General features: G+C 33.1%; 2 protein-coding genes across 3 annotated transcripts; one reads left to right on the plus strand and one right to left on the minus strand.

Annotated features, from left to right (window-relative positions):
• On the minus strand, positions 363–4,402 carry LOC109229486 (ADP,ATP carrier protein, mitochondrial). The gene is made up of 4 exons (XM_019394947.1): positions 4,244–4,402; positions 1,608–2,113; positions 1,135–1,506; positions 363–943 (listed from the first exon to the last, which is right to left on the minus strand). The coding sequence occupies exons 2-4, from the start codon at positions 2,097–2,099 to the stop codon at positions 647–649; spliced, it is 1,161 nt and encodes a 386-aa protein (XP_019250492.1). The 5' UTR covers positions 2,100–2,113; positions 4,244–4,402; the 3' UTR covers positions 363–646.
• Positions 8,551–11,476, plus strand: LOC109229495 (probable WRKY transcription factor 31). 2 transcript variants are annotated; one of them, XM_019394959.1, is made up of 6 exons: positions 8,551–9,018; positions 9,238–9,339; positions 9,510–9,683; positions 9,794–10,138; positions 10,252–10,365; positions 10,508–11,476. In XM_019394959.1, exons 1-6 carry the CDS (start codon positions 8,743–8,745, stop codon positions 11,144–11,146), a joined length of 1,650 nt encoding a protein of 549 aa, XP_019250504.1. In that variant the 5' UTR covers positions 8,551–8,742; the 3' UTR covers positions 11,147–11,476. The 2 variants fall into 2 exon arrangements, with proteins under 2 accessions (XP_019250504.1, XP_019250512.1); XM_019394967.1 differs by having other exon boundaries at positions 9,513–9,683.

The following is a 12,350-nucleotide window of genomic DNA, read 5'->3' on the forward strand; positions in this document are numbered from 1 at the left end:
TATATATATATATATATATATATATATTCTCCTCTCCTTTGATTCGTAGATATATACAATATTAATCAATAACTTTGCATTCTTACAAACATAATCAAGTATGAGCAAAAAAAAAAAAAAATTAGCCCTTAATAGTAATTTGTAACTTCCTGGCTGCAAATAGGAGGCAATCATGCTCTTTCCAGAGACAAGAGTACTAGAATTCAAAAATACTGCACAACATTAACTGTAAGTACTACAGGAGTAAGCAACTTGAAAGAGACAGAGAACTAATATCGTTATTGAAGTTTACTTTGAAATGATACTTGCCAAAAGCCTAATAAAAAGGACGAATATGAAAGAATGCAAGGATTCAAGAAAGATACTTGAACATCAGATGAAACTGATTTGAATTTAATTCAATCAAAATTGATTATGATAATCTGTAAACTCTGCTGTGATAAAGGTCTGCATAACAAAACCACCCCTTACACAAGGGAATAATTAATTGTGGGTTTCAAGTTCTAACCCTCTAGATTTTGAATTATTCAAAAGGGACAGGGAAAAACGAAAAAGATCTGCCCCAAAACAGTTCTTCGAATTTAACTTCAGAAGGATTTTCATCACCATATTCTAATTCTAAAAAAACAAGTTGTTAAGGTCGGACTTAGGCACCACCGGAGCCATATTTCTTTCCAAAAACGATCACCTGAAGCTTGTCATAACCTGCCAACACACCAGCACCAGCAACGGCTCGGAGGATGTTAGCACCAGCACCCTTGAACAGAGATTTGGCACCCTCATTCTTAAGGATCTGGGAGAAGGCGTCGAATGAGCTCTTGTACTTCACAGCCTCACCAGATGTCATCATCATTCTTCTTCTAACAGTGTCAATTGGGTAGGATGCAAGACCAGCACCATTGGTAATAAGCCATCCAAGAGCAAAGCTAGCAAAGAAACTATCCTGTAAGCATCAAGAGATTAACCAAGGTCAATAATAACTCCTAACAAAATGAAGTCATAAACACACCATAATATCTTAAACTCCAAACTACCAAAGTAGCAGGCAACAAAATTTAAGTAATGTAAGCATCTGAACATAACTGTCAACATATGATATCATCAGAGAAAATACCCAAGGAGCAGATCACTAACCTGCATGTTTCCAGTCAACAGCACTGGCTTCAAGGAGTCGTACATTCCGAAGTACAAACCACGGTACACGATGATACCGACACATGAAATGTTGAACCCACGGTACAATCCAGCAATTCCATCAGATGCAAGTGTCTTCTTGTAGACATCGACCAAACCATTAAACTGTCTCCCACCTCCCTTCTTTGCAGCCTTGGCATCATTTGCAAGACGAGTACGAGCATAGTCAAGGGAGTAAACAAAGAGCAAAGAGGAAGCACCAGCAGCACCACCAGATGCAAGGTTGCCTGCAAACCACTTCCAGTAGCCATCACGGTCCTTCTTGAAGTTGAAGAGCCTCTTGAAGTAGTCCTTAAATGCAAAGTTCAAGGCCTGTGGAACACAATATCAGTCAGTATTCCGTATTACCAAAAATCAACAGATTCAGTGCCCATGTCATAAATTGCAGTATCCAATGCAAGTAAATGGCATACCTGAGTAGGGAAGTAACGGATGACATTAGCAGTGTTTCCTCTCCACAAAGAACCAAATCCTTCCTCTTTAATTGTCCTCCCGAAACAATCTCCAATTCCCTTGTATGGTTCTGACAGTCTACCAGCCTTAATCATCTCATCTTGGTTTTGGATCAAAAGTTTCACACGCTCAATAGGGGCAGCAGCAGTCTTTGACACAGCAGCAGAAACACCACCCATAAGGAAGTCAGTGGCAAAAGCTGCAAGTCCTTTCTCTTGGGGAGCTTGCACAAACACTGGTGAAGCGTTTGCTGCAATCAATGAGAGATCCTGTGTGGCTTGGCAGGTTTGCAGTCCTGCATTAGAGTAATTGCCATATGCAAAACGCCTCTGATAGAGAGCAGGCCTTTGAATGCCACCGTAGCGAGCATGGACATCCTGGGAAAGACTGGAGCTCAGATGCATCTGGTTAGCTACCTTCTGAAAAACAGTTGGGTGCTGGTTATCCGCCATTGCTAAATAAACTCCTGCAAGGATGAAGCAATAGACTTAGGTCTTTCTCTTAAGCTCAAATTTTCTTTTGACAAAGATTCATAATAGAGAACTTTAACCTCCATCTAAACTACTAAAGAAATGCAAGCCACTAACCAATCCCCCGGGTGATTTCAGCAAATTTTTATTCTCATTACTCACAATGGGAGCTCAACGGAGCAGAATTCACTAATAATATATTGCGTAGCAACATAGAAAATTAGTACACTATATCAACAGACCAAAATTCATGCCTTTCAGCATGTTCAAGATGGTACTTTTCCTTTATACGGAAATTGTCAATGAATACCATTTTTCTCAATTCTCAACAGCAATCAGCCAAGTAAATCAATGATGCTTACGTTTAATTCTCCAACCATAGGAAAATAATGATGTAACACTAAACGATAACCTGTGCAATGGCTGGCACAATGCATAATGCAAATAATTTGAACACAACATGAAGGTAACTTATCATTGGACTATTGTTCGGAATAATCATTACTCCCTCCAAAAGTCCATCCCAATTTATATGGCACTCTCCATTTCGGGATGTTGAAAATACTTGACACTATTCCATTTTTATACAACTTTCGAGAATTCAAATTCTTAAGCTATTATGAAACTAGCTTTACAAATATTATTTTAATTTTTTCTTGTACTATAGCACCTTAAACTCTCTATCCTTTCAAATAACCTCAAACAAAAATGGGATGGAGAAAATAGTTTCTCTTTTATAGCAAAATAACAAATGGTTGATTTACAACAGCAAAGGACATATGTTCTTTTAGCTCACACTAGACAGCAACTGACCAAACCTATACGAAGGTCAGTAGTAAAGCTCATCCACGGATACAGACATAGAGTAAGGAAGGCTGACAATGATACTAGAATGATAGAATCAAATCTACATACTTCTAAACTTGTGCTTACAATACAAGAAACAAATCACAAGTCTACAACACAGTTTGTGAAACACAAAATCAAATTATTTAGTCAATACATAATCTTTTTTTTACTCTAGAAAACAGCAAAACATCCGGATGATATATGTCTACAGTTCAAAACAAAAACACCAAAGCTAGTTCTCTTACTTTACCAAATGCCCCTAGCTATAGCCTATAGTACATACTTCACTAACAAAATTCTAGATTCTTATACTAGACAACAAGATTATAAATGATTTAAAACATATATATTGTCAGTGTAGAGATTTTTTTACGCTATCAATGAATGTTAACATGTTATAGCAGGTTAGTTACCATTTTACTAGATTGCCAATTAATGTTTATCAAAACAATTACCTGTAATTACTTAATAAGTAACTTGATAATGTAAATATTGTTAACAACATACCGTGCAAACAATTACACTATTAGGTCACTTATAAGGTAATAACATGCAAATCTCTTGAAAAGAACTAATATTAATAATAATCCAGTAAAAATGATAACTAACCTGATATAACGAGTTAAAAAACATTGATAGTATAAAAGAATCTTTACACCATCAGTGCATATAATTTAAATCCTTACATAGAACACGGAAATCAGAACCACACTAGGCATTGACCAGATCTGCAGAGTATGTACATACTTTGTTCAGGGACAAACAAATGCCAAAAGCTCCGTCTCTTACTTTTAACAGATACAACTAGCTATTATACATGCTTCACTAACAGAATTCTAGATTCTCATACCACACAACATAATGTTAAATTACATAGAACAAAAAAACAATCAGAAACACATTACTCGTTGACCAGATCTATAATCCACATCTATAAGAGCGTCTAAAAACACGGCAACAACACTTTAACACAAAAATCAGATCGATAAAAGCGTAGATCCATAAACCTACGATCCATTTCCAACAAACACACACATACATTAAAAACTCAAAATCTACACAAAATAGATAAATCAAAATGAAATGACAGTGCAAGAAGTCAAACAAGTGAAAAATCTCTACAATTTCACAGATCTAAGAAGAACAAAGTGAAACGAATTTAGGACTAAGCAAAAAAAAAAGTGAAATTTACGGTGAGAATCTCCGATTTTTAGACCATCCAAATACATGTTGTAGACAGAGAGTGAGATGCTTAAGAGAGAGAAAGTTAAAGTTACCTGCGTTCCACTCGCCTTGGAAGTCGAAAGAGGAAATGGAGATGGGAGAAGAACGAGGAGCTAGAGGGTTTTGAAGGGAGAACAGAGAATGAGTATATATTGGGTGGCTATGACCTATACGCAGATATTTTTCATTGATTTAGCATTTTTTTCCCCTGCTTCGCGGCACATTACTTACATGTTACACTCTATTTTTTTAATATTACTCATTTCATCTCATTTTATTTTATGTGAAAGCATTACTCCATCTAGAAAGTCAAGTTAGTAATTTTATTACATTTTTAATACTCTTTTTAATTTTTTAAAATTATATTAACTATGTGAACATATAATGCTTTGACCGTCGTAGATGAATATTTCCTTTGACCTTCAAATGAATTGGGACAATGAAATTACTTCTTAAGGGATTGGACTGAATCAACTTATGCAAAATAAAATAATTTATTATTCGTATATTTTAAGTCATAAGTGTTTAAAGCATATATGTTATTGAGTGATTTTACTCATCAAAATTGGACCAGAATGATCACGTTGAAGTTGAAAAGGAATATTTAGAAGCTAGTAAATAAATTTTACTTGAAAAAAAATCTTATTTGTGTGTAAAAATCATTATTCACTTGAAGTACTCTTCAAATAAAACTTCACTATTTTACCAATATTTCCAATGATGACAAATCATAATTTCACTTACGTATATTTTACTAGTAACTGCGAAAGAAAATATTAAAATACAAAAAAAAAAATAGCTTGACAGAGAAAAATCATTTTAAAGTTGTAGTTGATACCATTTTAAAGTTTGAAATGTGAATTTTTAAAATTGCTTTTCCTTATTAGAAAATTAGAAAAAAGTTTTAAATGTGAATAGTATTTGAAATTAAATACGTGTTTGGTAAGAGGGAAAGGACATTTATTTTCGTGAGTCAAAAGGGCGAAAGGAAGAAGCTTTTTCCATCATGTGGTTCTAGCTGAGAATTACTGGGGACAAAGTGGTATGGAAATGTGGGAATCCAAATCGATTAGTACTATTCAATTTAAGAGATTGGCTTTTAATATGGACTTTAGGACATTGGCCCGCGCTTTGCAGTTTTCACGCTTCTATGTTCTTTTTCTTTTAATCTTTTTTAGGGTCTTTTTGGAAAGTCACCATGTAATTGGAATATGTGTAATTACTAGAGTAGCAATTACACAACCTAGTACTTACACAGTTGTGTAATTACGACGACCTGTTTGTTTGTTATAGCGTAATTACAAGTTTACTGTTTGATTGCACAAGTGTAATTACACAATTAAATTAAATTTTAAATGAAGTAATTATCAAAACTTAAAATTTATAATCAATATATGCCTATAAAAATTTTCAAGTATAAATAATATTATATTTGGTATTTAAGATGTATATTTTTTCGTACATATACATTAATTAGTAATTATATATTTATAACTAATTTTGTAAAAATAATATATATATATATATTCATGATTAATAATATTTAATTTAGATACTTACAAAAACTAAAAACATACGTTTTGTAAGAACATCATGGAATTCATGTTTGATAAAATAAATTAATATTTATAAATATAACGTCATAACATTATTCAAATGTTTGACAAAATCAATCTATCAATTCTAACTAAAAAAATGAAGAACATGCAACGTGAGCAATACTACTAAAACAAGTAAATTGGAACCATGAATATAACATAATTTCTAAAATTCAAAAAAAAAAAGTTTAACATATGTCAAATTCCAACATAATAATAGTAAACTCCACTACAACTTAAGATTAGGAAACATAATTAGTTTATAACCACATTCAACAACGAAATTCTACTTTAATTGCATCAGTCATTATATGCTAAGTTTGTTAATGACTCATTATTTCTAATATTAGGAGGTGTAGATTCAAAAAATAGAATAATAAAATAAATAAAAATTAAAATATAAGCAATTACTTGGAATCACAAGAAGTAAATGTAGAGAAATAAAAGATAAATAATGTACAAAGAAAAATATATCTTTAAATTTCAAAAGAAATTAAAAGGTAAAAATAAAATTTAAAAAATAGAAATAAAAAGTTATAAAGAAAATAAATTAAAATAACAACAAAAAGGAAAGAAACTAAAAAGCAATATTGTTATTACACGGAGTAATTACCACCAATTCTCACCTCCCCTTGAGAATTGGAGAGTGTAATTACACCCAATTCCATGGTGACCAAATAATTACTTGGCCAAACAAACATGCCAAACTGTGTAATTATACTAATTACACCCAAATTCAATTCCTATATGGCTTTCCAAACTGGCTCTTAATTTGTCACAATCCATTTACTACATACATATATACATATGTGTTTTTATATGTGTGTTGGCCGTAGACAAAGACATGAAGTATTACTTCACATCCTCTAAGTTATATACATCTAGGTTTGATAAGGAAATATTACTTGAGTAGTTACTATATATTTTGTCTTACCACGTGGATAAAATTTAATTCAATAAATAATAAAATAATATGAAATTTACTGGCAAAATTTTTATATCGAATTAATATATGCATGATATATGTCTGCATATATCATTTTCACTTATCATAATTAAGTACTCCTAATTTGTATTTTACCTCATAAAATTATTTAATCGTAATAAGTTGATAACTTTAATATGTTTTGAAGTAAGCAAATGTTTTTCGAAAATTAGCAGAATACCCAGTCGTTAGGGGTGTTCATAAAAACCCGCAAAACCGAACCAAACCGAAAACCAAATCAAACCGACCAAAAAAACCGATACTTTTTGGTTTGGTTTGGTTTTGGTTTTGAATTTTAAAAACCGAACAAATTTGGTTTGGTTTTGGTATTAATCAGAAAAAAACCGAACCAAACCGACTATAGGAGTAGCTATTTCAAATTTAATATTACACCTATAAATATGTATATTGTTATACAAAGTTTCAAAAAAATTATGGTAAATGTTAATAGTTTGCACTTTTAATATAGTTCTTTACCTTTACATTCTAGTTTGATTGGTAGTTTTCTTTAGTTTAGTGTAAGAATCCATTTCGTGTTAAAAATAACATATTTTTAATTGAGTCCTTAAATTATTCATCACTATTTGATTCAATTATCATCAATATATCTTGGTAAATAATAGATTTCTCAAAGTGCAATTGATTTGATAGTGTTACATTGAAAATATGGTCGCCGAAATATGTGTTTGGTAGTGTATGTCTTATATTTAAAAAAAACCCGACAAATAACCGAAAAAACCGAAAAACCGACATAAACCGAATCGAGAAAAACCGACTTAATTGGTTTGGTTTGGTTCTAATATTTGAAAAACCAACTTACTTGGTTTGATTGTTTTTTAGGGAAAAATCGATCCAGACCGAATCATGAACACCCCTACCAGTCGTCAATGTGACCCGAAAAGTATGTCCATCAAATGCGTTGACTTTATTCTCATAGTTTTTCTTTTCTAATCACGTGGGACGCGCCGCACCGCTCGGGCGGGTGGATTTCTTCTTCTCTTCTCTTTACTTTAATGGAACGAGTCAAACTCAGTCTTGACCATTTGAGACGGAAACCCCTCTCCGCTTTTTCCTCACCTTTTGGGTCCCACCTTCTGCCACCTGTCAAGATAAAATGACGCACCATCTTACGTTGCGTTATTTTCACCATAACACCCTTTTCTTTTTCTCATTTCTCACTTTTGACCACATCCATATTTTCCCTCCACAAGATCAAATAACTTTATGTGTTTGCTTAAAAAATTATATAGTACTAGAAGAGTAAGAATTCAACTTTTTGCAAAAATAAATTTTCTATCAAAACCAAGAAAGAATTTTATTTAATTTCCTTAAAAACTAAAGTTACTTAAAATGATTATTCAATTTTTTGGAAAAACTTTTTTTTTTGTTTTTTATTGCTGAAAATAGTTTTTCTGAAAACTCTTCTTCAAAATTTCAAGCAGATGAAAAAATGGTTTCTACTTGTTACAAAGGATTAACTCATTTATATTTTGGATAAATTCAGATATTAAATTCTAAATCTTTTAAATAAGCAAATTAGTATAAATTTTCGTAAAACTTTATTTGTATAACTTATAGTAGTAATAACTTTATGGTAGACGTATTTGGAGTTGCTTGAAAAAAGTTGCACAGTTAAGTAAAAAATTGTTTGAGTGTCCAAACAGTAACAGTGACATTTTTTGGAAGGTAAAGTATTTATTTTATTTTATTTTATTTTTATTTTTGTGTACTTAATAAACGTAGTTTTCTTGGTCTACGTAACCTTCGCAGAAGTCACCACCTCAAGTCTTTTTATAGCTGCGTCCATTGCATCTGCTAAAAACTTCTTAGACTCTTCATTATCATCTTTCTATCTCCACATTTTCCTACTTTTTTCATTTCTCTAGTTTGCTTCTTCTTTGGCTTTTGATCTTCTACTGCTCTATATTAATTCTCCAGCATATTTATTCTTTGATATAGTACTGATTTTATGGACAAAGGATGGGGTCTTACCCTTGAAAATTCTTCTGATAAAGTTGGTTTTTTCAAGAACAAGCCTTTTTTTGGTTTTAATTTAAGCCCAAGATTGAATAATATCAAGGGTGGTGAAATGTTTTCCGGAGCTGAATTTCCGGCTGACGAGAAACGGCGGGGCATGGTTAATGAAGTTGACTTCTTCTCTGAAAAGAAATCTATTCATGATGTCGTTGTAAAGAAGGAGAATTCTGAGGGTAATAATACTATGAGGACTGATTTGTTTGTAAATGTAAGTGATTCCTTTATTGGATTTTTTTTTTCATCTTATTCATTTTGGGTTAGACTTTACATATATGTATGAAAAACAAGTATATAGATTGATTCATATATAAATATTAGAGGTCACCCTCTAAGCTCATAATCTACCATCTTTAAATTCTAGATCCATCATTTCTTGAATAATTTCAAGTGATCATATAATAATTGTTTGTTATTTAATTTTATGTAGACTGGTTTGCAACTTGTGACTGCAAATACTGGAATTAGTGATCAATCAACAGTAGATGATGGGATTTCATCAGAAGTTGAAGAAAAAAGAACTAAAAATGAGGTAATTTGATGATAACTTATTAGTTTAACGCAAAAGGAAAAAAAACTATAGTTGTCAACTTCAAGTTTCCATTAATGAAACTTTGATACTATGTCTTTTATGTCACATACATGTATTCTTATTAGGGAATTAATTCAAATGTATCTTCTATTGTCTTAATTTACGTATAGCAGTTGGCACAATTGCAAGTTGAGCTGGAAAGGATGAATACTGAAAATCAACGTCTAAAAGGGATGCTTACTCAAGTTACCAACAGTTATTCTGCACTTCAGATGCATCTTGTTACCCTCATGCAACAGCAACAGCAGCTGATTTCAAGAACTGAAAGTACACATAACCATGAGGTACTTTCCAAAAAATCTTCCTTTAGTAAAACAGTAAATTCTAAAGTTTAAATTTTGATCGACGTTAATAGATATTTCCACAATCAGATAATCATCTATTATTTCTTTAGGTTATTGAAGTGAAGTCTGAAGAGAAGAATCAAGAAAAAGATGGGAACATAGTTCCAAGACAATTCATGGAGCTAGGTCCAAGTAGTGCCAAAGCTGATCCAATGGACGAACCATCTCAATCCCATTCAACATCAGAAGAGAGAACACTTTCTGGATCACCTCGTAACCACATGGAAATGTCAAGAGATAAGGCAATTGGTAGGGAAGAAAGCCCAGAATCTGAGAGTTGGGTTCCCAACAAGGTTCCTAAATTGATGAATTCCTCAAAACCTGTTGAACAAACAGCAGAAGCAACGATGAGGAAAGCTCGTGTCTCTGTCCGTGCCCGATCAGAAGCTCCCATGGTACATAACTTGTTACTATTAATTAATTAAGCAGAGGCTTTTATGTACTGTTATGTAGTAACATGTTAATTATTTCTGTATCAAACTAAGTCATGTGTCTGAAAATTTTGTAGATTAGTGATGGTTGCCAGTGGAGAAAATATGGTCAGAAGATGGCAAAAGGTAATCCATGTCCACGTGCTTATTATCGCTGCACCATGGCTGTGGGTTGTCCAGTGCGCAAACAGGTACATTCATCTATGTTTAATTTACGAGTTTAAGTAATATATACTATCTGTTTTATGAATTTTTACGCTATAAGATCACCTTTATCTGTCATTTGATAAAATTGAAGTAAGTCTAACGTGGAGCACTGACATAAATGTTCAGGTGCAAAGGTGTGCTGAGGACAGGACAATCTTAATAACAACATACGAAGGTACACATAACCACCCACTACCACCAGCAGCCATGGCTATGGCATCCACCACTTCAGCAGCAGCAAGCATGTTGCTGTCTGGTTCAATGCCAAGTGCTGATGGTTTAATGAATACAAATTTCCTAGCAAGGACTATTCTTCCATGTTCATCAAATATGGCAACTATTTCAGCATCAGCTCCATTTCCTACTGTAACTTTGGACCTTACTCAAAATCCAAATGCAATGTCTAATTATCATCAAAGAACCCAAGCTCCACAATTCCAAGTTCCTTTACCAGCTGGCCTTAATCATCCGAATTTTGTTGGTTCAATGTCAGCTCCACAAATGCCTCAGGTTTTGGGCCAGGCTTTGTATAACCAATCAAGATTTTCAGGTTTACAAGTCTCTCAAGACAATATTCACCACCCCTCATTTTCTGATACACTTTCCGCCGCCACGGCCGCCATCACTGCCGACCCCAACTTCACTGCCGCCCTTGCCGCCGCCATCTCCTCCATCATCGGTGGCTCTCATCCTAACAATGGCAACAACCCCACGTCCGGTCCCACAAGCAATAGCAACAAGACTAGCAGTTTCTCAGGGAACTAATAAAGGAAATAATATCGCATATTATTTTCTTTTGTAAACTTGCTGTCAATTACCATTAGTCTTCTTTATCCATTTTTTTTTAATTTTATTATCCCTTTCTTAGGACGTTAGGGGATGAAACTTGGAAAGAATTTACATGTTCATATCTTTTTGCTTGTATTATTATCCGGGGGAGGAAGGGAAACTTTAATTAAGTTATTTTCATTCTTTCATTCTGATTTTGGACTTTGGGTATACACACAAAAACAAAGGCAATGTACGTAGTTGCTTAATCATACCATCTTCTATTTCTTTTACTTGAATTTGGATGTTAAACTTATTAATTGTCTCTATGTGAATGCCGTTGTTATTTTTCTTTTCATTTTCTTCTGCTCTTTCATAAGTTGAAAAAGAAAACAAAACAAAACAAAAATAAGATTTAAAATGTTAGGCAAGATCCAAAAAGAAGAAAAGAATAATCAAACGTCAGAAAGTTATATACTTGGGGAGTAGTCAATAAAATCAGGCTCTAATTGTTTGACACGTAAAGCATGTTCCATTTGGATAGGCTTGAAAAGTTTGAAATCATCAACTCTGTAGAAACTTCAAGGCAACTTCTTTTTGATTCTCTGGTCATTCATCATGTTATTCAATCTCCACTACCTAAGAAATAATACCGATAATTCCCTCATGTTAATTACAAACTTATGTTAGATAAATGAAGTTGGAACATGTTTGATAAAGTTTAAAAAATATTAATTTTTTTGCGCACTCACGATCTATAATTTTTTTTTACACGATTATATTAACTTGACCGATTACACTTCACATCATGTAAATCTTCATAACAAACTTGATATGGCAATTGGTAACCTGAAAATAGATAAAACGACATGATACAGCTAGTTAAATTAAATAGACTGGTTTTCTTTTACCACTATCGCATTGTGCAACGAAGGGGAGCCTGGCGTAACTGGTAAAGTTGTTGCCATGTGACCAGGAGGTCACGGGCTCAAGTCGTGGAAACAGTCTCTTGCAGAAATGCAGGGTAAGGCTGCGTACTGTAGATCCTTGTGGTTCGTCCCTTCCCCGAACCGCACATAGCGGGAGCTTAGCGCACCGAACTGTCCTTTTATATCGCATTGTGTAACTATAAATTCTAAGAAAATAGTGTCTTTGTTGCAAACCTAAATCATAAAATTCTTTACACCGTCAATATATACAA

The sequence above is a fragment of the Nicotiana attenuata genome, chromosome 1, assembly GCF_001879085.1.
Source record: "Nicotiana attenuata strain UT chromosome 1, NIATTr2, whole genome shotgun sequence".
NCBI lineage: Eukaryota > Viridiplantae > Streptophyta > Magnoliopsida > Solanales > Solanaceae > Nicotiana > Nicotiana attenuata.

What these genes read in the sequence shown, in the direction of transcription:
- LOC109229495 (XM_019394959.1), top strand. Translation starts at nt 8,743, where the DNA reads ATGGACAAAGGATGGGGTCTTACCCTTGAAAATTCTTCTGATAAAGTT. An exon ending in AAAGTACACATAACCATGAG is followed by an intron (nt 9,684 to 9,793) that starts GTACTTTCCAAA and finishes TTATTTCTTTAG; the next exon opens with GTTATTGAAGTGAAGTCTGA. An exon ending in CCCGATCAGAAGCTCCCATG is followed by an intron (nt 10,139 to 10,251) that starts GTACATAACTTG and finishes AAAATTTTGTAG; the next exon opens with ATTAGTGATGGTTGCCAGTG.
- LOC109229486 (XM_019394947.1), bottom strand. Translation starts at nt 2,099, where the DNA reads ATGGCGGATAACCAGCACCCAACTGTTTTTCAGAAGGTAGCTAACCAG. An exon ending in TCCGTTACTTCCCTACTCAG is followed by an intron (nt 1,507 to 1,607) that starts GTATGCCATTTA and finishes TGTGTTCCACAG; the next exon opens with GCCTTGAACTTTGCATTTAA. An exon ending in TGTTGACTGGAAACATGCAG is followed by an intron (nt 944 to 1,134) that starts GTTAGTGATCTG and finishes TGATGCTTACAG; the next exon opens with GATAGTTTCTTTGCTAGCTT.